Source organism: Salvia hispanica, chromosome 1, assembly GCF_029641045.1.
Source record: "Salvia hispanica isolate PSC_SH4W2 chromosome 1, Shi_PSC_v1, whole genome shotgun sequence".
Lineage (NCBI taxonomy): Eukaryota > Viridiplantae > Streptophyta > Magnoliopsida > Lamiales > Lamiaceae > Salvia > Salvia hispanica.
Genome location: NC_142692.1, coordinates 8,560,625 through 8,584,245, shown reverse-complemented (window position 1 = coordinate 8,584,245; position 23,621 = coordinate 8,560,625). Strand labels below are relative to the sequence as shown.

At 34.9% G+C, this 23,621-nt stretch overlaps 3 protein-coding genes across 5 annotated transcripts; 1 reads left to right on the top strand and 2 right to left on the bottom strand.

Moving 5' to 3' along the window:
* Positions 1-205: 205 nt before the first annotated feature.
* Positions 206-7,014, bottom strand: LOC125222481 (oxysterol-binding protein-related protein 1C-like). Its single transcript, XM_048125122.2, has 10 exons — positions 6,221-7,014; positions 5,445-5,801; positions 3,947-4,046; positions 3,005-3,447; positions 2,288-2,443; positions 1,877-2,044; positions 1,659-1,799; positions 1,215-1,442; positions 867-980; positions 206-579 (listed from the first exon to the last, which is right to left on the bottom strand). The coding sequence occupies exons 1-10, from the start codon at positions 6,710-6,712 to the stop codon at positions 412-414; spliced, it is 2,367 nt and encodes a 788-aa protein (XP_047981079.1). The 5' UTR covers positions 6,713-7,014; the 3' UTR covers positions 206-411.
* Positions 7,015-12,174: 5,160 nt separating this feature from the next.
* On the bottom strand, positions 12,175-18,948 carry LOC125221333 (biotin--protein ligase 2-like). 2 transcript variants are annotated; one of them, XM_089065169.1, is made up of 11 exons: positions 18,801-18,948; positions 18,452-18,725; positions 18,283-18,344; positions 18,042-18,190; positions 16,615-16,735; positions 16,244-16,399; positions 15,718-15,763; positions 14,744-14,816; positions 13,769-13,845; positions 12,534-12,627; positions 12,175-12,452 (listed from the first exon to the last, which is right to left on the bottom strand). In XM_089065169.1, exons 1-10 carry the CDS (start codon positions 18,946-18,948, stop codon positions 12,585-12,587), a joined length of 1,149 nt encoding a protein of 382 aa, XP_088921295.1. In that variant the 3' UTR covers positions 12,175-12,452; positions 12,534-12,584. The 2 variants fall into 2 exon arrangements, with proteins under 2 accessions (XP_088921295.1, XP_088921292.1); XM_089065166.1 differs by having other exon boundaries at positions 12,175-12,429.
* A 93-nt stretch (positions 18,949-19,041) lies between these two features.
* Positions 19,042-23,577, top strand: SDG37 (SET domain group 37). Of its 2 annotated transcripts, none has more exons than XM_089065162.1 (14): positions 19,042-19,168; positions 19,234-19,396; positions 19,548-19,682; positions 20,283-20,337; positions 20,435-20,559; positions 20,899-20,987; positions 21,073-21,154; positions 21,284-21,388; positions 21,494-21,584; positions 21,667-21,786; positions 22,323-22,429; positions 22,571-22,640; positions 23,006-23,069; positions 23,204-23,577. In XM_089065162.1, the coding sequence occupies exons 3-14, from the start codon at positions 19,641-19,643 to the stop codon at positions 23,409-23,411; spliced, it is 1,158 nt and encodes a 385-aa protein (XP_088921288.1). In that variant the 5' UTR covers positions 19,042-19,168; positions 19,234-19,396; positions 19,548-19,640; the 3' UTR covers positions 23,412-23,577. The 2 variants fall into 2 exon arrangements, with proteins under 2 accessions (XP_088921288.1, XP_047978171.1); XM_048122214.2 differs by having other exon boundaries at positions 19,043-19,168; positions 19,263-19,396.
* The last annotated feature ends 44 nt before the right edge of the window (positions 23,578-23,621 follow it).

The window sequence follows — 23,621 nt, the reverse complement described above, 5'->3', positions numbered from 1 at the left end:
GACACTCGAACAAAATTATCACTTTCTACCATTAATTTTTGAATATCCGACGATTTTGCTAATTGTCTTGCTTATCGTATTTATTTAGTGCTTTTCTGTAATTGTATCGTGCTTTAATCTATACTAGGACTACCAAATTTCAGGAAAGAGGAAGAGAAGATGAAAAAGTGTTCAACTTTAGCAAATGAATAGTATAACACCCAAATGAATATGCAATGAGTACGTATTTAAGGTTGAAACAACTTCGCTGCTTCATCTTTGCCAATACATTCGATTTCAGTTTATATAGGAGACATACACACTTATATATATTCATATATGTATATTTGCAACTCATACAGACCAATCCTCATCATTTCCTAACTACTACCAACGAACAAAACTAATCAAGGACCAATTTCCCTCTCTACGTCAGTCTATAGTGTGATCAGAATGTATATTACCAAAAACATCGTGGCATGCTTCCCAGTTGCCCTGTTCCCTAGCTTCCCAGTATCCACCAACATAACGGTATGTCTCCGATCCTTTGTCTTTCGCAAACCAACGTGGCTTCCACCCCTTCTCTTGCATCGACCTAGCCTGTGTTCCCAATCAAATCCACCACATGCTTTAATAGATTGAACAATCTTCACCATGTCATTTCTTTAAATACTCAATCTAATGTGTTGTCAATATAATGTATCACTCAAAGTAAACGCCCCCGCCCTCATGGCTTTATATGATAGCCGAGAGGATACGCACATGTTGCTGAACTTTAATGTTTAATCAGAGAAGTATCATGGAAGCTTATGGGCTAAAACGGCTGAAGCCTGCATTAGTCGTAAAAATGTTGATCACGCGTGTAATTTCAAGATCAAACTAGTTACCTGTCGTTGACGTTGCTCTAGCCGCAATTTTTCAACGTTCGCCTTCTCGTACTCACCATTTTCCAAGCACCTCTGGTCAGGTCTCAATCTTGAATCTGTTGGGGGTAGCTTCTCCTGCAAAAAGGTGTTGAGTCGGTGTCAGTGAATCCAATGTCAATACAAAACCATAAAACGAGTAATGACACATATACATTCTGGGATCCATGTCATGGAATCGAGTCCACAAGACTAAACAGAACTATTTCACAATAACATGCTGTAATATATTGTAGGCCAACAAAACTGGCTTCGATAGGTAACAAACAGGACAACATTTGTACAAAATTAATTCGTCTCCAAAAAGATCACCTTTAATCCTGGAGTAAGCTCATTCATTGTGATGGCAAAGCGAGTCAAGTTATAACGTGTTGGGAACTGCGGAGGCTTGCTGCGTTTCCATAGCAATCGAGCTTCAGACAGAGATTCATGACCTTTTCCTTTGGAGCAATCTCCATCAACATAGTGCATGCTCTCATCCCATTTCCCAAACAATGTTGCCACCGTCTTTCCACTCTTGTCTTGGACAACTCCATGCACCTACATTCTCAAAGTTGTTTTATGGAGACACCCTTAAGAATAATACTCCAGAAGCCTAATTACTAAGAAGCATAAAAATATATGCTTAGACACTATTTGATTGCAGATTATTTGTTTTACAATTTCACATGGAAAAAATTAAGATAGTTCAGTTCCATAAAATATGCCGTTCCATTTCCTTATAATTTCCAACTATACATGAGTATGAGAGAGCACCTGATGAGGATTCCGGTCTATGATGGACTGCTCCTTGAATTTAAGCTTACAAGAGTAGTCGTAATTTTCTTGTATCCGCATAGTACCATAGTGGTCACAATATAGTTTTCCCAAAATGAGATTATATATTGATGTTGTAACCTGTCAGATAAAGGTCTTTGTTTGTCTATGAAATAAACTTGGAGAAGATAAAAATCAGCAATGATTTGTGAGAATACCTTACTCCATTGAAATACTGTTCCATCATCGAATTCGACAGTCAGAATGCCCACTGGATCAAGCTGAATGGACCGACCCCAGAATTTGCTTTTCAGATTACTATCGCCATAAAATCTCCAGCCTGTGCCCTCGCAATGGCATGCTACAATCATGGGGTGATGACTCACCTGATCCAAAGGAGCCACTTTCGTACACATTGAAAGTAAAAGAAAATAAAAAAAAGAAATTCACTTATAACTTAGCACTCTGTTTAGATTAGAAGTGGTAAGTTCTTTGTTTTGAGCTATTGTGCAGTTATAACAAATTCAGACAATTTTTACAAGATTGTAGCCAGTCAAAGATCTCCAAAGCAAAGTCAACAAAACTATCTTAGCAACCAAAATTTTTAGTTCCTCATAACAAACTGATACCTTTTCTGAGAAAAATCGCAAGCCTTTGTCTGGATAATCAGCTTCATAAGTCTCCCCTAACAATGGATTAAAAGGTTTGCAAATTCTTCCTTCTGTAGAAGCATAGCCAGATACAGCAAATGCAGCTACATTTAGAATCCTCATTAGGTTGTTACCCTAAAAAGAATTTAATAGTAAATCATAAGTCAGTTGCTAAAGGGTGAAAACAGAAGCATCTTGCAAGAGGAGCACCCATGATACATCAAACTCTAGAAACTAGATTAATATGTTAAGACCAATTTTATCGAAAACGCAATGCAAATCAACAACAAAAATTCAGACCTCAGAATAACACAGGTTATCTGCACCATAGCACCAGCTGATTGGACGAAAAAAGCTAGAAAGGTAATACATACTAGTATCAATTATGAAACTTTCTGTTGAACAAAATGGATGTCACTTTCAATGACTACAAGGAGGGTGCTTTGATGTATAGGAAATGCAAAACATCATAACTTATTTGGCTAACATGTAGTGCACCAAATTCAACCCTCAATTCCCAGACCTATAAAAACCAATTGCAATGAAATATCAGAGAACACACTGTACTAACTTTCTATTATGTCAACTATATAGAGAGAGATGTAACAAAGAAAACATGTCTGATGCAATTGTGCAGCCAGTGTATCAACAAAATAAAGTACCAGCAGATAATAAGATAAACATTAAAATCATTACCTTCTTCCCCCATTCATAAGCTCGATCAAGAAGATATGAATATTCAACATCTTCAAAACATTTTTGCAGAGAAGAGAGAGGCTCATTGAAGTAGACAGGGAGACAAACTTTCGTGAGATCCTTCCCGATGTTGTCTTTGATCATTGACCATAAACTCACTCCTTTCTCCTTCTCGACAGGATCGGGTAATTTTTTCCTACGCTTAACATGAGGAAAGTTTCTTCCGGCAGATCTAATGTCAGGATCAATACCATCCTCAGATTCAAAAGTACTAAGATCGTCACCAGATGACAATGACGATGTCCTAAAGTCGGACTCATTGCTCTTAAAAGAGCTAGAAGAAAGAAAATCCTTGGTGTCAAAGAAAGTATTATCTTCTTCATCTGTGTCTTCGTCAGCTGCACCAGCTCCTTCATTTTCATATTCAGACTCACTGGCACTTTCTGATAGAAGTATACAGAAAGGTAGTGAGGAGTGGCTCAGTTTATTCAAACACTAAATTGGAGATGCAAGATTTACCATATACTAGTATTTATGGATGTATAATAATAAAAAATTTAAAACTAACAAAACAGAATGAAAAGTTTGACAGCATTAGGCAATCAAACATTGTCACTCCCAGTATATGCTACAAACTAACGAATTGCAAAGTCTAAATTTCAAAATACTCCATGATAAGCGGTATTTACATGTACATTTACGAGCTTTTTAGTCCAACTTGTTGATCAAATCCATTGAGATCCCCCCAAACAAAGATGATGGCAAAGGTTGTCAGCATGAAACAATATGTAAAAGAACTACAGACCTACTGACAACAGAAAACTTGGGAGCTTAAATAAAATACCATTCACATGGTCTCGGTCATCAGGACTTAAGAAAATCATGATTTGGCTTAATGATGTTAAGTCAACCAAAAAAATTAGAATGAATGGGGAAGCATACCACTATACTTATCTTGCCTTGATCTAGAGGATGCTCCAATTTCTTTTAACTGCCTCTGACTCTCGTCAACAACTGTATTCTCCAGATCCACTTTTTCTGTCTACAAATTTAGCAACAATGTTTCAGCCACAAACTAATGAAAAACAATAAGTAAAGAAATAATATTGTGAGTCTCGATATATCTTCTGCAGGATGGTTCAACATAATGCACAAGATATACCCATTCCAGAAAGTGGTATTTGCATAAAATAAACCATATGCCTTTAACTGAAATGGCAACAAAAGAATGAGTGGGTATTTTAAAAATTGTATACTACTCCAGAAGGCTAAAAATGAAACTACAGCCAATGAGGCCATCACAGAACTTAGTCACTGAGTATATGATTATAAGAGAAACATTGGGTGTATAAAAAAATGTAAAGGGCTTGAATTAAAGGTATCCAGGATGGGTATGATATGACACAGAAGAGCACCTCACACAATCAACAATTATCAAAATCTAAAGAAGCTAACTCTATGCAAGTTTCCCTGCATGCAAACATATAAAAGGTGGAGTAGTTTTTATTGATATGATGAGCAACAACAAAGAAATTATCAAAATCAAGGATTTTCACAAACAAAAAGTATCGAGTCAATCAACGTTACGTACAACAGAACCAATGAAAAAAGACATAAGAACGATGATGCATCTACCTCTTCAGAGCAATAGAAGACAACACCTGCCAAATGATAACTGGTGGCTAATTGTGAAAGACGTTGAGAAACCATTAATGAACTGTCAGAGTAAATTCTGCTACTGAGGAATATTATATTGTTTTAAATAAGATGGTTGACGATAAAACCCACTTGTTTATGAGTGAGTGAAACCAGAAATTATCATTTATATGGTACAAACCAGAGCAACCTTAGATCATCAGATCTGTGCCGATGGGACTTCCAATTTCAACCAAAAATGAACTTATCTACCACATTATCCATTCCAATGACCCCAAGAGACCAACATCCCAGTAATTATAGATTATAGGTATAGGGTAATCCATTTCTTACAACGAGGGGAGCTAAATCTAACAGCCTATGCATACTACCAAGTGTTAATGAGTAAAAACTTAAATTAGGATAAGATAATTAATATAATAATAATAATTATTATTATTATAATAATAAATATTTAAAAAGAATAAAAAACACCTTGATGTTGTACAGGCTGAAAATAGAGCAAAGGGAGAAATAAGCCTCAAAGGTGCCTCACTAATATAATTTATACTTTTAAGAATATAGTAACAATGAGTACAGTGACATTCAGAACCAATTCTAGTTCTAGAGATCTAGAGTGTTTATAGTCAGTCTACAACAAGAAGAAAAAAATCACTCAAAACACCAAGTCAGCCACTAAAAGATCTAAATGTACAGCACTTTAATGTGCATAACTCTGTGAAGAAGCTATAGAATAACTCCGAAAAGAATTTGTAAGAGAATTTCTACTAATCTTGACATGTACCTCTAACTGCCGCAATGTGTCCATGAGAAACCAATGCTTCTGTTTCAAGAGCATCAGCTGATTCTGCAGTGAAGAGAACTCATCCTTCATGATCTGCTCACTGTCCTGAATTACAGCCTCGCTCACCCCTTCTTCCAACAACCTCCGCCTCAGCTTTTCAGTCGATACAGCTAGGTTGTCCACGGGAGCCATTAACTCACTGTTGGACATCCTTGGAAACATGTCCTTCATAGTCTGCAATACCTCCATCCATGCTAATTTATCCTCTCTGCTCTCAGCCCTTAGATGGAGCCTCTTTGTACCCGTAAAAATAGAGAATCTCCTATCATCTGATCGGCTCTCTCGAATAGACGAGACCTGAACAGAGATAATCATTTTTTAAAAGACCTAAGACACATTTCTGTAATATTGTACTAGTATCAAATAAAATCCTAAACATGTTGCTGCAAAGTTGAAACCAAGTTAACCAACACCAAAACAGTAAGTATTAAATGAATCACGGTGATGCAAATCAATAAATACAATGCATTCTTGAGCATTACTAATGTAATAAGACTTGCGTTCAGTGGCAACACATGGCCAATCCTTTCATTCCAATTTTCCAAAACAAGATGAAGCAAAGAGGAAAATCTTAAGCTGAATGAACAAAAAATAAAACCAAAATCTTCATTCAACAACACTCAATTTCCCAATTCAGAGATAAAAAACATAGTCCGCAAATCACGAATGCTGATGATGAACTACAAAAAGAAGGTTTAGAAAAAGAGAATCGAAACCTTCAAATGAACTTCACCAACTGGCGTCCGGCTCTTCCCCGGAGAAGTTCCATTCCAGTGATGATGATTCTGGTAGCTATGCTGCCTCATAACCCGCCGCATCGATGTCTCCCCAATCACCCTAGAACCGCTCTCCGTCTCCTGATTAACAACAATCTTATCCGGCCCATGGATCTTATAATAGCTCAACACTCCGTCTTGCAACACGAACCACCGCGGCCGCCATCCCCTCCCGTAATTCACCCACTTGTACAGAATCCCCGAAACCCCGTCCCCAACTATATCGTTAATCTTCAAATCGCGGCTCTGACCATGATTATGACTGTGGCGATTGCTGTTCGAATTGCTCAAGCTCACAGCACCGGCGCCGTGATCGGCGGCGGAAACACGCGCCGACGAAACCCTCGAGGTCGCGGCGGCGGCAGGGATGGAGGAGTTGCTGATCGCCATTGATGAGACGCAGCAGAAGGGGTACATTCCGGAATCCAGCATAATTTACAGCTTCGATACTCGGATCATTACTCCTTGCCTTCTTAAAAAAATTGGTGGAGAAAATCAAAGATGAAAGAAAGGAATGAATAAGAAACAGTAATTCAATTTTGTTAGAGAGAGTTGAGGTGTGAATAGATACAGGATACAGAGGAGAGTGGTGAGTATAGGTTGGATATGAGATTGATATTGAATTTGGAAGAGAGAAGTTAGGGGCTTCGCGGAGAGTTTTCCGGTGAGATGATGAGGTGGCTTTGGGGCGGAGATGTAGTCTTTGTTGAGGCCGCCGGTGAATTCATTTTATTATGCTGCTCCTTTTTAAAACGGCATATATATAATTACGTGGAGTACTAATTTTTCTTTTCTTTTTTTAAATCTATCATGGTATTTTGGTATATTCTACTGAGGTTCTCTAATGCTTATAACAATATAATTCAAAACTAAGACTAAATTTACACTCTTAAATTTTGAAATGAGTGGATGAGATTGCTAATAAATTTTCAATAATTAGTAGACAAAATATCAACAAAAAGTAATATCGGGATTATGTTATCATATGATAATTATGTTTTTTATATCAACATAGTGTATTACAAATATCAACAATATAACATGACATTATCAACACAAGTACAAGAAAATATCAACACGGTTTTATTAATATGTTACTTACATTATATTGAAATTTTGCATACACTATATTGATATTTTTTTTGCATTTGTTGATAAAATCTGCTTATCAACATGTACGAAAATTGAAATTTAATTTATCAAATCTCATCTCCCGAACATCGTCGGAACATTTGCAATTGAAATCTCGTTGGAATCCTTATAAAATTATCTTTAATTTGATATATTTTTTATGAAAAATAATTTAAATCGATAGAGTTACGTAAATTTAAAGTTTTAAGATGGTTTTAATGAGAGTGAATCGACGTTAATACCCTTTAAGTTTATTTAATAACTTTTTTTAATTTAAAATATAATTTATGTGACATTATTTCTATGACTAAAACTTCTAATCCAATAACTAAAATTTAATCTTAATTTGTGATGGCTAATTAATTAGCAATTGATGATACAAAGTTACGCTATTTTGTGATAGCTGAGCGGCGTTAATACATTAAGTATTTTTTTCATCTTTTCATTTTAACGAGTGAAAAAATATAATTCAGATATTAATTATATTTAAAATTTATGAGAGTTATCAAAATTTAAGTAATTTTCATGATATTATTTTTAAATATTTGATTGTGTTTAGTTATATAGTAGATGCTGGTCATATGATATGATTGGCTTATTATGAGGTGGTCGATTTTAACTTTATGCATATAATAATTGGTACTTAGTGGAATTTACATACAAATATAATTACTAGTATATAACTATAGTTAAAGTAGGCGTGACAGTTATTTAGTGATCGTCATATAAATTTTATATTCATTTGACATATATGTGATTTCGTGTATGGTTGAAGCTTTTAGAAAGTGATCATATCCTTGTGCAGTCACTATATGGTTTTTTAAAAAAAGCTATTCAATTATTCTATTCGATTCCGATATTAAGGGGGTGTGTCTTCCTTATAAATAGAAACTATAAAAAATTAAAAGTCGTTAATTTTTGTGAAATCTTTGAAATAAAGAATATATTTAATCATCGACAGATGGAATAGTAATTCTATTGAAATTTGAAAAAATCTACGAAACCATATTTTCAACACGTGGTATAGAATGACTAATGAGAATGTATGTATCGAAATTACGACTCCATAGTCTCATTTTAGAGTAAAATAATGAATGTGTCTATTTATGAAATAGTGCCACCATTTATCTAGATTCTACTAGAGTAGTCAACAAATACCTTTTTCTAATTTTATTTCTTGGTCATGTTTGAAAACTCAACTCCTTCTCCAATTAAGAGTAATATAGTTGTAAAAAATATTTAATACCCATAAAATATCCCATTAGTAATATATGTATCATGTGCTACTGCTAGAGGTTGCAGCTTTAATTCAAGTAAAACATCACATGATTATTTTAATTAGTTGGTCGTTAAATTTTTTTTTCCATTCAAATTTACAGCTGGTACTGGTATGAATATTGTGACATGTAACAGAAATCCAATCTCATTTGTACATTCAAAACAATGATATGTACATTCTGATAATGAAAATTTAGACTCGTGACATTGTGCTATTATAGATTTTCTTCTCACTTTTGTAACACATACTACAAATATCCAATGTGAATTTGTTCACTAAAATTTGAATATTGTAAATTAGTTAATTAAGGAAATAATGGTGTCGTGCATAGATGAAATTCAGACAACCTGTAAAGTCGTAACTAATTAAGGAAAAAATGGTGTCCTAACGACATTATTTAGTGTCCAAATCTATCGATTTATGTAACTATTGTATATTTATACATAAATGTATGGAATATTTCATAATTTAAGGCTAGACTGTTTAGTTCCAGCTGGTTGTGTTAGGAAATTTTGCTGTCACACTTATCTATACATCTTTTTTTGGTAATTTGCAATTTGAAGATTTTGGAAATGCCTATTGTAGATATGAAAATAATGAAATTATTTGTGATTGAAAGTTGGGAACGTGAACTTTTATATAACTTGTGGTTATAATTGGCGTAAATGAAATTTAAATTAGTATTTTAATTTGGTCTTGGAATGTCAGAACGGTATTGCAGACTATGATTTTGCTAGGTGTAATATTTGCTTGTGTTTTTTACTTAGTAGCAATTGATTAGATTCTTCACTAATTTCTGTCTTTGTTTATTTATTGTGGATTCTTTGGTGATTTTAGCTTTATCTTTAGCTGATTGTTGTAGATCTTGTTTAGAATATACTAATATGGCAATCATCAAAATAGTTCTCTTTCGTTTTTACACGGATTAAAAAGGTAAATTTAATATTCTTATATATGATTATTTTATTTTGTTCTTATTGTTCCACATTTTATTTTAACAAGCAATAATAAACTATTTAGATAGATTAGTCGATCTAAAATTCAATGAAGTGAACTAGAGCTTTAGTCTTACCAAACCAAATTTTTTTTAGAAATCATCCTTATTAGTCATTAGTAATTATCATTATGGAGCTTAAACGAACTTTTAGCACGGTCAAAAATATTGTTGATCTCGCTAAGCATACAATATAAGTATATAAACTGCTGATTTTTTACAACACATGCATAATCTTAAGTAACTCAAAATTTTGATCATAGGAAAATAAAAAAGTTAAAAACTCACTACCGAAAATGATGAAGTTACTCTAATCTTTTCTTCAAGTTCAAACAGCACAAACGACAACTATGCAAACCAAATAATATCATTCGAAAATTGAGGACTGCGACATTATTAAATCATGGATATTAATTTGTAAAATTATTTAGGATCTATATTTATTTAATCTTAATTATAATTTTTTGATGGGTATATAAATGAATAAAAATTTAAATTATTTATTTATGAAACGCCAGCCTTGAACAACGAAATATCGTAGTTTAAAACGTTATTTTTATCTATATAATTATTTTTGCAATTTGGCCTTTGGTATGAAATTCAATATGTCAAATCTCAAATCACAATTAGCACGTATTCACATAACGAAGCATTATTCTCGATTCCATCCTAAATTAATAAACTGTAGTAACATTAATAATAATAAAAAATACTCAATTCTCTCGTAACAATATGCACTTTTAACAATATGCACTTTTGATTGGATACAAATTTTAATATACAATTAATAAAATAAGAGAGAAGTTGAAATAAAAGTAATTAAACTATTGTTAAATGAGTTTAACCTTATAAGAGATAAATTTTTTTTATTAAAATTAAAAATTGCATACTAGAGGAAAGAGTGTATATTTTTGTGGGACGGACGAAGCAGCAGTCAGTTTCCCAAATTCATCTAGGTTAATCATGCTTTAAATGTTATAAACTAAATTGGGAGTCTAGACCATGGACCCCTATGATGGTAGCTAATTATTGTCATTAATAAATCTAGTAAGTAGGTATTTAATTAGGGTAAAAAATCTACAATGTTATACTAGTATACTACCATGTGAAGTAATAATCATTACGTACGAAAAGGAAGCAAATATATCGATTTTCAAGTTGAGCGTGGCGCGTCACTTTCTTCGAAATTGTTATAGTAGTATAAATTAGATCAGCCATTCATCATTAACTAAAGTGAAAGATGGTAAGACAATAGTAGTTTTTTAAAGGGTCCACTAAACGTGATCAAGCATGTGAAGTTTTAAAGGATGATTGACCAAAAATGGTGGAGATCCAATATCTATTAAAAGACCCATGATTTCATTGATTTGATTAAAATGCAAAGCACGATTTTATTTGCTTTATCAACTCGACAAATAGGATCTTTGACTACAATGTATTAAATAAATATAAATATATCACAAGCATTACAAAGAAATTGGCTTTGCCGAGCACTCTTAAGTCGTAACCAAACACTTAAAAAAAAAAATTCAAAAAATATTGAACACTTTCACATTATACTCCAAGCTTATTACGATAGCTTCGAGCATTTTTCCTAGTACCAAAACACCAATACTTGAGTTTGTCGGTGTTCATTTGTTAAGTTTATTCTCCACAAATACTCTTTCGAAAAGATTAATTTAACCCTCAATACAAATACTCTTGAAATGATTAATTTAACCCTTAATTAATTTTAATTTACGAATCGAGCGTTTCTAATAAACTCTAGTTGTTGCTCAATTTTATGCTTCGCCATTATTTATTATCCAATCATTGGAATCGAATATATAATAGCATTATCATCGGATCGAATGCGAATAAACTTTTCTCTATTTTAATTAATTTCCCGACATTAATTTAATTTGATTCGTTTCCAACATATCGGCAGCAGCCCATTCCTCATAAGTCGTGACGATTATTAATCACCATTCCGTATTTGGTAGACCAACAAACATTCAATCTCTATACTAAATTTACAATCCAATACATAAGTGGCCTTTAATTTGAACACAACTAATTTTTAATACACAAACTAAAACAAGACTAATCCCATACATGTAACGAGCCTTATCCTATATGTCTCTTGACATTTGTGTTATAGATATAAAATCATATCGTTTGATGTTCTCGAAGGGGCTTGTGGTGTTAGAGCATCCCCAACGGCACGTTCCAGGGGCAAGATGGCAAAGGGATGCGTTGCAAGGGACAGAGCTCGATCGGAAGGGATAAATCCACAAGCTTTCGCGGCCAATTTCTTTGTAAATATAATTGTGTTAATTTATATGGAAACCGAATCAATGAAACCCAAACCAGGCACTTCATCTTTTCATTTTTCTTTGATTTTTATCAATAAATGGTATATTTAATTTTTCTATCATGTGAATTTAACTACGCATATAAACTTAAGTCATAGCATACAAATGTAATTAGCATATGAGTTTAATTAAGATATAAAATTTAAAATGTAATTAAATTTATTTTCGATATTAATTTATGAGGTTACTATGATAAATTTATAATGAACATAGTAGTGCCATTAAAATTTAAAATATAGTAGCTAAATTAAAACAAGACATTTTATACAGATATAAAAAATAATAAAGAAAGAAGTAAGCAAAAAGTCGATCCTGTTGAGTTGCATGTCTTCTTCGAACTAATGATTCAAAATCAAAGCTTGTCCTTTTTCGTCAAAAAAGCCAGGCCAACCTACGAATTTAATCATGCCAAAACTGAGTAAAATGATTAAGTTAACTGTGACATGTAAAATAAAGCAAGAAAGAAAAAAGGAGAGTCAAAATTCATGAATTCACATGGAGAAGATGCTGATGTCCTCCTTTTTCCTTTATAGGAATGAAACTTGTTCAAGCCAATTTCCTTCTGACCAGTCCTTGAAAGAAATCGAAACTGTAACAAAGTAAGAGCATCAACACACGCGGATAGAAAAAAAAGCCACATAAATGCATATGACGAAATTGCATTAAACACTTGAGGGCCATGGGTGTCCCATGCCCCCCGTCTACATAAACGGAATAAGGAATGTGAGGGGAAGTAGTGGCATTGTTCTTCTCTTTCCGTTTCCGAGTAAAATTTATGAAGAGGGCGGCTGAATAGTGTTAAATAGAATATCAGTGTGATAGCACAGTGCTTGTTAGGTAGCGAAAGGGAAAGGCGGAAGGTGCTTGTTCCTGATGGAGTTTAGAGCCTCTGCCAGATCGATAGAAACATAAGTTCGCAGTCTAGTTGTGATATCTAATAGTAGTAACGGTGGAATCGCAAAGGAATCAATCTAGTATCTTTCTGAACTTCTCCTTCTATCCTTTCTTAGGTATGGGAATTCGGGAAAGAACAGGAAAAGTTAGAACCACGGTGCACAAAAACGAGCAGGAGCTACATGTCTTCATGTTTCACATGTGAAGAATATTTGCCATTTGGCATTAAGACAAATGCAACAGAGATGATAGCTACAAAATACCAAGCACAGGTACACCTTCTAGTTGCGGGCATCACTTTCAATCATTTAAATCAGAAACAGGACAAGCAGGAAACATCAAATCAACGATCTAACTTGATGAAACTTACAAAGAAGTTCAGGGTAATTTTTTTAAAAAAAGATAAAAAAGAGAATATCACACAGGATTAACACTTCTTATAAACCCGAAACCTGAAATCAACTGCATTATAGTGTTTAACAGAAATTGGAAGGCTAACAACGAGCATGGCTTGCAAAGGATAAAAATAAGAACTACCCACTAGTCTATTTAGACCAGTACAATAATTTCAATTGTTCAGAAGTTTTGAACAAAAAAAATGATAATTTTAAATTCTCTAGCTACACAAGTATTGATTTTGACGTGCTAAAAAAATTGACATGCGATTAAAATTTCACTGCTAGTTGCCTATAAAAACATGTTATATTTCAATAATGTTCCTATTTTAGGAAACTATATTTGTACTATAAATAAGCAGACTATTTCATGCTTCTGTAGTCATACTAGTTGAATTGCTGGACTGCTTAAAGATTAGAAATAGCGGGATATATGTATACCTATTTCCATCTGGATGAAGCTCACATATCTGACCATCATCAGTGGCAGCCAATAAATATCCAGAAGGAGTCAATCCCTGAGAAGCAGAAGGTTTTTGGTGTAACGATAGGCACTTGGACAATAATAAGTACTCCTCCGGTCCCACAATAAGAGTCACATTTCACTTTTACCATAAATGGTAAGTAGGTTCCACATTCCACTTCACTCACATTCTATTATAAAACCAATATAAAAAAGTGGACCCAATATTCCACTAACTTTTCCAATTCACCATTCTTTACATTTCTTAAAACCCATGCCCACATCAAATGTGACTCCTATTGTGGGACGGAGGGAGTAACAGTAAGGTCACTGTTATGGTAACTTCAGTTATTTTACACGTACTTTACACGTTCATACTAAATAGGCTAATTCTTCCTAACTCAAGATATTTTTCTGTAAACAAAAATAATAGGTTTTCCATATCTGTGCAGCTCTTATGTGCTTCAGCAATCAAATGAAAGTAATAGTAAACACAAAAGGTTAAAAAAAGCAGGGGTAATAAGAAAAGCAAAGAGCTGTTGTTAATGGATGCAAGCTAGGATTTCTTAAAATGTGCATTCTATCTTCCTTCAGAAAAGAGCTCTCAGTGAAGTGGCCCCTCAATAATGACAATTCAGAGGGGTGGCACTGTTAGGTTGTTAGTTCACTATATTATCTCTGTGAAATTAAAGCTGTTCAAGTGTAAATTTGTTGTGGAATTGTTCTGAACAATCAAGTTGAATTTTTTAAAAAAACTGACATTTACCTTGTAGTATTGTTTCATGTAAAGTTAGAGATCATTAAACAAACTTTCTGAAGTGAGATTGTAAGAGTCACCACCAAATGCTCGAGTAAAAAAGCAAAGTAGATGCTCTGGTGAACTGAAGAGTTTTTCAAATAAAATCTAAAGGATAAATTGGATTATCTTGTGCCAATGTTTCAATAATATTCACCTGGATTGTGACAACATTTTCAGAAACTTGGTCTTCGCTCTCATTCTTTTCCTGTACAATAACTCGCTGTCCACTGCATGCAAGTTACATAATAAGAAGCAAGGAAACCACCACATTCTAGTAAATCATTGTTAATAAATATTCAGGCCAGATCTTTACAATACTGGAAACTTTAAACTAGTATATCTCTTCTTACGAATCAAAACCTAGTTCTTTCATAAATAAATAACACGAGAATTACACTGTACATAATAAATGACGTGAATACTTTGCCTTCCTTTTTTCATCTTCTTTTTCTTTTTCCAGTTTTATGAATGCAATGCATATAGGTGGTCTAAGTAATGAGTAATGACAAGACAAGAGATAATGACATGGTGGTCATCCATAGGCCAGATATATTCATTTTTTATGTAGATTCAGTATTATAAATGCACCTCTTCTGTACCAACAGAAACATGTAAGACAATAAATTTCAATCTATTTTTTAATGTACTTCTTCACTTCCATTCCTTAGTTTCAAAATGCAACATTCTAGAGCAGGAGATATAAGCATAATCATTTTTCGCTTGTGAAAGCCTGAATATATGTTTCTGCATCCCTAGGCATAAACTTAGATGAAAACATCATATATTTTCCTGGTATTTCCTTTTTCATAGGTCATCAATAAGGATCTTATACAACTTCTATAAAACAATTGGAAAGTATCTATATACACATTGATGGCAGTCAGTCTCTAGTCACAATTATCAAACCATGTTCAGGGAATATACAAGGAAATTTGAAAAATAACAAATAAACATAAAAATACGGTAACTTCATATTTTTCAAATTTACTAATAGTATTATCAACCTAATCGCACAATAGAGAAACCCAAACATATTTTCGTAAACTAGATACAAAAGGCTACATGTGATTTCTTTCTCAGCCATAATCGATATGGCTTGTGCCAGGAATCACCACTTTATAGTCTTACCTGTGAAGCCATGTTTTGTAGTAGAGATTCTCCAGTGCTTGAAAGCCTACATAACAATATTAACCATATAATGTTCATTCAATGTCTTGATAAGTTGAATATATTTATATTGGTTGAATTGATAAGCAGGTGTGAAAGTGAAAAATAAACCCAAATGGAATTAAAGAGTGCCATACTGAAAGTTAAACTGTAAACATCAAATCCCAAGACCTATTCTTTTTGGCAAAACAAAATCATGCGTATGAGCACAAATTAAATTCTTAGGAGATATATTTGGTTGTTCAATGGCACAAAATACATTGTCATTGTTTTAATTCATTAATTGAACTGAGAACCATGCAGAGAGATTTGAACAAAGAGATGATTCTGATACCCAAATAGAATTTTTTATGTCGAAACCAAACTCTAGATATAAAAGAATATGTCACCTCCAATGTTTAATTCACATAGCACGTTACAGCCACGCAAGATAAAGAAAAAACCTTAACAAACTAGCACAGAGAGAGAAGAGAAGAAAAATGATCACCTTGGCTGAGGAACATATCATGAAAGACCTCGAATTTATTAAAGAAAGCTGATATGATATCTTCACGTTGCAATTGATTCGCAGCATATCCCAACCTCTGCAGAGCAGCATTCAAGCATGTTGTCGGTTTTTGATTATCAATATTCAAGCCGATTCCTACAAATATAAGACAAGTACCTCAGTGGAAACCCTTGTGATTTGACTATTGTTTGATGTCATACCAGTATATAGTAATATGACCATACATGACATGACTCAGTTTCAATAGGTGGGAAGGGGGTCTGTCAGAAATAAAAGAGTGAATATACCAAAGCAAGTAAATACATGGAGAACTTGTCTGCTAATAACGCATAAAAGAGAAGAGTATTTACCAGCACTGATATTAAACTTTTTGGACTTATACGTTGATGTGCACAAAATGCCACCCACTTTAAGACCATCTAAATATAGATCATTTGGCCACTTTATCCGGACATCTAGAGAGGGCATTCCCTGAAATGCTACGGGTATTAAGATGTGAATAACAAAAAAGAAGTACGGAGTAGAAAAAAAGATAAAGAATAAGCTAAAGATATGCACTGTAAATTGGAAAATGAGTTATCAAAACTAATCAACAGATAAAATATAATATACTACCCCTGATTTTAGAATCTAAAGAAGCAAGAGAATATAGCTTAATCATTTGCAGAATAACTCAGTTTCTTTATGTAAAAGCACAGTTTCTTGATACAATGAGTTAACCCCTACCATATTCTCTCATTGGAAAAGCACACAATGTCCTGCTCAGAGTCGTGGACACTAGATTGAATTCATCAGAACTACTGAAGAATATTAGCCTACTTAATATATAATTTCTTGATGATGAAATTCAATCAAATTGAAGAATTTCACATCTACGAACTTATGTAGTTTATAAAATTGTACATGAAATTAGACATAATCATTGGTAAAGAAGTCATACTCCACACTTACACATTGTAGCGAACTCAGTTGTATTACAAGTTAGTAAGTTACAACCTTTATACCAGCCACACTTGTGACCATAGCCTAAAGAAACATCACGTGCCTAACCTCTACTGAAAAATTCCAACAATAAGATCAATTTTCAACATTTCATACACTCAGTTCGCATGTAAGCTCAGTGTCTGCAGTTATAATTGCATTAAGCCCCTCGTGATGCAATTATAGCTTACAGAAAGGCTTCCACAAACAATGCTCTTTGTAAAGAATGGGCCTTGACTCAATGTTGTGTGTGTAACTAACATTAAACTAGAGACCCTTGTGCTAGAGCTGAACTGCTGACGCACTTGCATAGCAAATGCATTAAGAAACTATCATAACAAACTAAGTTTGTAACATAACGTGACATCTCAAATTTGAATTAGTAGAAAGGATAATCCACCTAAACCTAATTTGGATCTTGATTGGAGCATGCATGAAAATAGTATTTTGATCATCCACTCAGCCTGAAATTCTAATGAACGATTAATTTCAGGCTACTCCTCAAAGTTATCATCATCACTGGTTGCCACCAGTTGATATGCAAAATCTCTATTGGCCTCACTTATTCAATTAGTGAAGCATGATACATGATTCGTGTATCTTTGTTATAGATGTCAATATCTACACAGGTTAAAAGTTGAGCACTGTTTCACATAGCTTGGGCAGCTAAATAGTTTTATCATGTAACTAACTCATAAAGAAAAGGCAATCGGCACATTTCATAACCATGCAAACGATGTTCTATCCTACTTGCGTTTGACAAATGGACACAAACGAACTCAGAAAAAGCACTTACATTTCTTCGACAGGCATCATTAACTGCTTCAGTCATAGCCAAAGAAACCACATACTGCACAAGTGGTACCACTCTCCCATCCTCCATCTGTATTGTGAATGAAAAGAGAAGGCATCCCTTTGGTGATTCCCACACATTCTTCGACCGGCCTTGAAACCCGAGCCAGATGTAATCAACAATTACACATAACATGAACATATAGATGCATTCCAACGCACAATATGAAAACACAAATCAATACCTCTGCCCTTAAGCTGCACGTCAGCAACACACACAGAGCCAATAGGCAATTCACCAAAATTACTGCCCAAAAAAGTCAAAACAAAACATCACAAATGAATAAACTCATATTAACATAAAATACATTTACGGTTCAGGCAAACTAAGAATGCAATAAACGGAAGCCTTACTTGGCAACAACATCATGCGTGGAAGCTAATCGTGGAGAGTAAACCAGCAGCCTTCCGAAACGAGAAGTCGAGATAGAATTCATGTACGAATTCACACGAAAAACATCGTCGTTATCATTACCAGCTCTGTCACTCTCCGAATGCAAATAGACAGTCACCGGAGATCCATCGGGGAGCTTCAAAGCGTTGTTCGCCTTCAAGCACCGCGCCAATTCATCCTCCGCAGCCGACTTCCCGCAAAGCATGAGCTTTGTGGATGATTCTGACTCCATTCCTGAGATGAAAAAGTTAGTTAGGTCTTCATATCACAATTCACAAACACTGATCGAGGAAGCTAATTGAGTTATACGCGTTGATAGGCAGAGATTCTTCGGGGAGAAACCAAGGTTTTGCAGAGAGAAAAATGGTGGAGGTTTGATTAGAGAGAGAAGGCGAGGGGAGCTGATTACAAAGAGCATGGTAATGAAGGCGGAGAAAACAATTTTCAGTTTTAACATTCAAAACGGGTCGGGCCTAGTTAAGCTGGGCCCAATTAATAACGGCCCGAGAAAATAGAAACTTAAATTCCTACTGTCTCTGCAGCTTTACACAGTAGTGAAATTCGAGTTTCGGCGTCAATGGACGAACTAAAGAAGGCATTAAACGAAAAAGGTTTAAAATTTTCGACGCTTCCAGAAAAGGGCCGCTGCCTTTTCGCAGCGCGTGATTTCTCCCCAGGTTTGTCAAGAAAGATGTTGCCTTTTTTTTTCTTTATCTTCGATAATTTGTTTGAGTTGTTGCAGCTATTGATTTTGATTGTATCGAGCTGTAGGGGAAGTGATATTGAGTGAGAATCCATATGTTTGTGTCCCAAACAAGAACAAGTGTGAGTGGTGCTTTTCATTAACCAACCTGAAGAAATGCTCTGGTTGCCGTGTTATTTGGTATTGTAGCAGCGAATGTCAGGTGAATATGTTGATGTTTGGTGTGCTTTTGGGTTGAAAAGAATGGAGAATTTTTTATCTTGAACACGAGTTTAGTTTCTTGTTTTGCGGATTTTCTGGGATAATTTTTGTATTGTGTGTGATAAGTAGCTACATTTTCTGATTAATTTCAGAGGTCAGATTGGAAGCTGCATTCTGCAGAGTGCAGGGTGCTGTCGAAGGTCGACAAGCAAAGAGTGAATTCGCTCACGCCATCCTTACGATTGATGGTGAAGCTTTGTGTAAAGCGAAAGCTGGAAATTGAGAAGGTGAGTGCCTGAGCTTGATTATTGTTGATGGTAAAGTAGCAGATTCCATGTTAGACTTGTAGAATCGAAATTTGGATCAAGAAGAAAAGGTTAATGAAGAAAATTGTAAATGGATGTAAAAATGTAGTAATAGCTCATGTCTCTTTCAAGTGAGGAAGGCTTTCACCTATCCCTGCCCTGGCACTGCATAATTATGTTAAGTTGCATAGAAATTCTTCATGTAATAGATACACTGTTTCGATTCCCCGTTTAGCATCGTTGTCTAACCTGAATGTTAATTTTATTTGTGGCATTCACAAGGTTTTGATGCACCAAGTGCATTTTGAGTAGCCTAATATTTTCAATTTCAAGCTAGTTGCTAAATCAAATAGAACACTCGGGAAAATCTATAAATCTTCAACTTATGTATTGGAAGTTTATCTGTCATGGAATTTAACAACTGCCCTAGGTGTTTTTATCATTAATGTATGCTTAATTAATTGCTTTGTCTTTTACCATATTTCTGAAGTTCTACTCTGTTGAGGGGTAAAATGTTCATGCTCAACTCATACAGATAATTGCAATGAGCCCAATGATGGTTGATGATTTTAATGCTACTAGGTTATCCCTACATCTGCTACAGAAAGTTACAAGTATGTGGAAGCGTTGGTTTCTCGTATCCTTGGGAAGTGTTTAGTCCAGACTTATGCATTCTATGGTATAAAGCATGTTAAACTTCTACAGCTATTGTATTCTTAACAAAACTAAAATAGATATGTCAGATATCAATGAGAAACAGCTGCTGCTGTATGCACAGATGGCGAACCTTGTCAATTTGATACTCCCGTGTCCCGATTTCGAGATCAACGTCAAAGAGATTGCAGAAAATTTTTCTAAGGTATTTAATGAACTAAAACATCATTTTTACATTTTTAGTTGTCTCTGCTCATATATTTCATGTCTGGGAGATTTCTCGATATCCCACTCGTTGCTGAAGTTACAGCAGGAAATGTTATTCTTTGTTGCATTAAATCCGTATTTTGTTAAATGGCTTTAATGTGTAGTACTATGAAATAAGGCATTTGGTGGTTAGAGTCACATATAAATTTAGAAACTGAAGCATTAGGAAAGTAGTTTGTACTTTATTTACTGACTATTGGGATCATTTGAGTGTCAGTTCAAGTAAATGTTCCGGTCTCAATGAATTATTATCTCATTTTTTATTTTCAACACCCAGCTAGCATGCAATGCACATACTATTAGTGACAGCGAATTGAGGCCCCATGGAACAGGGCTGTACCCTTTCATTTCTATCATCAATCACAGGTATTTTCACAGATAGTCAATAATCTGCCAAACTGCAACACAGCCTTGCCACAATTGTCTTTCTGACTAGTTTTGGCTATTTTAGCTGTTTACCAAATTCTGTTCTAGTATTTGAGGGAAGACTTGCAGTTGTACGGGCCATGCAGCATATACCAAAAGGTACTGAGGTAAATATCTGATGATGTCCTTTTGTTTGATACATCTGCAAGTTTTTGAGTGTTGAAGGTGGTTATGCTATCAATGGTTCTTCAGATTCGATGGGTATTCTCATGCATTGTTCTCACTGCTTTCTGAAGGTATTAATCAGTTATGTAGATATTGCTGGAAGCACTTTAACACGGCAGAAGGCTCTTAAAGAACAGTACTATTTCAATTGTGCTTGTTCTCGCTGCATAAAATTGGTACTTTTGATAGCCCCTCTCTGTTTCTTAGCATGATTCTTTAACAAATTTGAGAATCCATCTACTGTTTTCTGGTCTTCTGAACCAGTGCGTTCCATGCTTAAGGGACAATCTGATGATATTCGAGAAAGTGCAGTTCTGGAAGGTTATAGGTGCAAGGATAGTCAATGTGATGGATTTCTGCTACGCGACTCTGGTACACCTTTGTTAATAGAGAATGTTGTTACCTTCTGTATCCCTCTGAAGTCACTTTGCTAATCTCTATTATTTAACGACAGATGACAGAGGGTTCATTTGCCAGCAATGTGGACTTCTTCGGGAGAAAGAAGAAATTACTAACATCACTATAAAATTGAAATCTATGTCAGAAAAAGCCTCCACGTTGCTTTCTTCTGGTCGTATCCTTGAACTTTCTGATTTAGTTACTTGCATTGTTCATCTCTCCTCTCTAGTAGGGCTGGGAAACGGTCGGTTCCCAACTGAACCTAAATGTCGGTTAAACAACGCGGAAAATGACGAAAGTCGAAAATGGGACCGAAACCGAGACGGAGGTGCGTTCAATTAGTCGGTTCCATTTTTAGAACCGAAATCCAGCCACTGTCCAAAAATTTTCTAAAATTGTTACAGCAGGGATTCGATCTCGGGTGAAAGCACTAGAATGAAGGTAGGCTATTTGATTCTCGGTTCTAACCAAGAATCGACGGAAACATAATGCCCCAAGCCGAAACCAGACCTTGACCTCTGATTTCGGTTCTTGGTTAACCAAGAATTGACATTTTCAGGTTCAGTTCTCGGTTAATTGAAAACGGAAAACCGTTTCCCCAGTCCTACTCTCTAGTAAGGTAGTTGATAAAGCTTCTGGTTTTCATCAACACTAGTATATGGAAGTCAAACTGAAAGAATGAGAAGCAATGAGATCCTTAAAATGATTCAGATAAGACTGAGGCAATTGAGGCTTATAAGATGATTGAAGGATTGCAATTACAGCTGTACCAGCCATTATCAATCAGTCTTATGCGAAATCGGGAGACTCTCATTAAGGTTGTTTGCAGTTTGAAATACTTTCTTAAAAGTATTTTTTGTTTTGTAACTGTTTTCCAAATGACAAGGTTGGATCCTTTCTTTGCCACTGACTATTCTATGTATTGTACTAATTTTTATTCGGAAATCCTATTTCTTTAGATAATTATGGAGCTGCAGGATTGGAGGGAAGCACTTTCATATTGCAGACTAACAATTCCAGCATATGAGAGTATGTACCTCATTTATCAAATGCTCCGCTCCTCTAAGCGGGAATATGTGAATTTTAGATGAATGCTGATGTATAATATTTCGGGCTTTTACTCATATACTAGCATTCCAAGATGTTTTAAACTGATAGTTGACGATATGATATGCTACATGAGTATAGTGCATCTGGCTTGTTTGATTTTTAGTTCTAGACGATCTTCATGTGTTGCCGTTAAGAAGAATAAATAGATGTTGCAGCTGCAAAGTTGATGTTTGTGATGTGCTATTCCACCTATTGGTTTCTGAGTGATTTTGTATACCATTGTAACTTCAACAGCCCTCACCCCCTTCTTGCGTTGCGGCTTAAACATTCTTTTGGTCATGCAGGAGTCTATCCAAGATCTTACCCTCTGGTTGGACTACAATATTATATGTGTGGGAAATTCGAATGGTGAGAATTTTCTCCGAGTCAAGTGGGCATGAAATGCCTCTCTGTAGAATAGTTGTAGCGATCAATCTAGTTGGCGCCCACCTCCTTGATCTACCATGGCCACCCTAGCTGAGTCGGCATGTCTGAATTTGCAGGTTGCTGGGAGAGACAGAAGCGGCAGTTAGATCACTGACGAAAGCATTGGACATATTGCGAGTGACTCATGGAACAAAGAGTCCGTTCATGGTGGAACTCGTGAATAAGGTGGAGGAAGCTCGTGCAGAGGCTTTGTACAAGCTTCATTCTCAAGTCGAAGACCAATCCTCGACTCTCACTGCTAATCCTCGATTTGAAGAATGGTAATTTGACAGTCATTGCAAGATTGTGTTACTGCTGCTAAAATGGTGTTCATGTTATGTAAGAGTTACCAAGTACTATTAGAGTGCTCTACCAAAAAATTATCGGCACTTTTATAGTGACTGAAACAGTCAACTTTTTGATTATACTACATCATTCCCTTTTTCCCTTATTAGTGGCATTCGAACTCAAAGCAGATAACATCAGATGCTTATT

What these genes read in the sequence shown, in the direction of transcription:
- LOC125222481 (XM_048125122.2), bottom strand. Translation starts at nt 6,712, where the DNA reads ATGCTGGATTCCGGAATGTACCCCTTCTGCTGCGTCTCATCAATGGCG. An exon ending in CAGTATTTCAATGGAGTAAG is followed by an intron (nt 1,800 to 1,876) that starts GTATTCTCACAA and finishes TTTATCTGACAG; the next exon opens with GTTACAACATCAATATATAA. An exon ending in AGCTTACTCCAGGATTAAAG is followed by an intron (nt 981 to 1,214) that starts GTGATCTTTTTG and finishes ACCTTTTTGCAG; the next exon opens with GAGAAGCTACCCCCAACAGA.
- SDG37 (XM_048122214.2), top strand. Translation starts at nt 19,069, where the DNA reads ATGGACGAACTAAAGAAGGCATTAAACGAAAAAGGTTTAAAATTTTCG. An exon ending in TTGCAGAAAATTTTTCTAAG is followed by an intron (nt 20,560 to 20,898) that starts GTATTTAATGAA and finishes TTCAACACCCAG; the next exon opens with CTAGCATGCAATGCACATAC. An exon ending in CACGTTGCTTTCTTCTGGTC is followed by an intron (nt 21,787 to 22,322) that starts GTATCCTTGAAC and finishes AAAATGATTCAG; the next exon opens with ATAAGACTGAGGCAATTGAG.
- LOC125221333 (XM_089065169.1), bottom strand. Translation starts at nt 18,948, where the DNA reads ATGTTAAAACTGAAAATTGTTTTCTCCGCCTTCATTACCATGCTCTTT. An exon ending in CGTGCAGCTTAAGGGCAGAG is followed by an intron (nt 18,191 to 18,282) that starts GTATTGATTTGT and finishes TCGGGTTTCAAG; the next exon opens with GCCGGTCGAAGAATGTGTGG. An exon ending in AAAATGTTGTCACAATCCAG is followed by an intron (nt 13,846 to 14,743) that starts GTGAATATTATT and finishes TCTGCTTCTCAG; the next exon opens with GGATTGACTCCTTCTGGATA.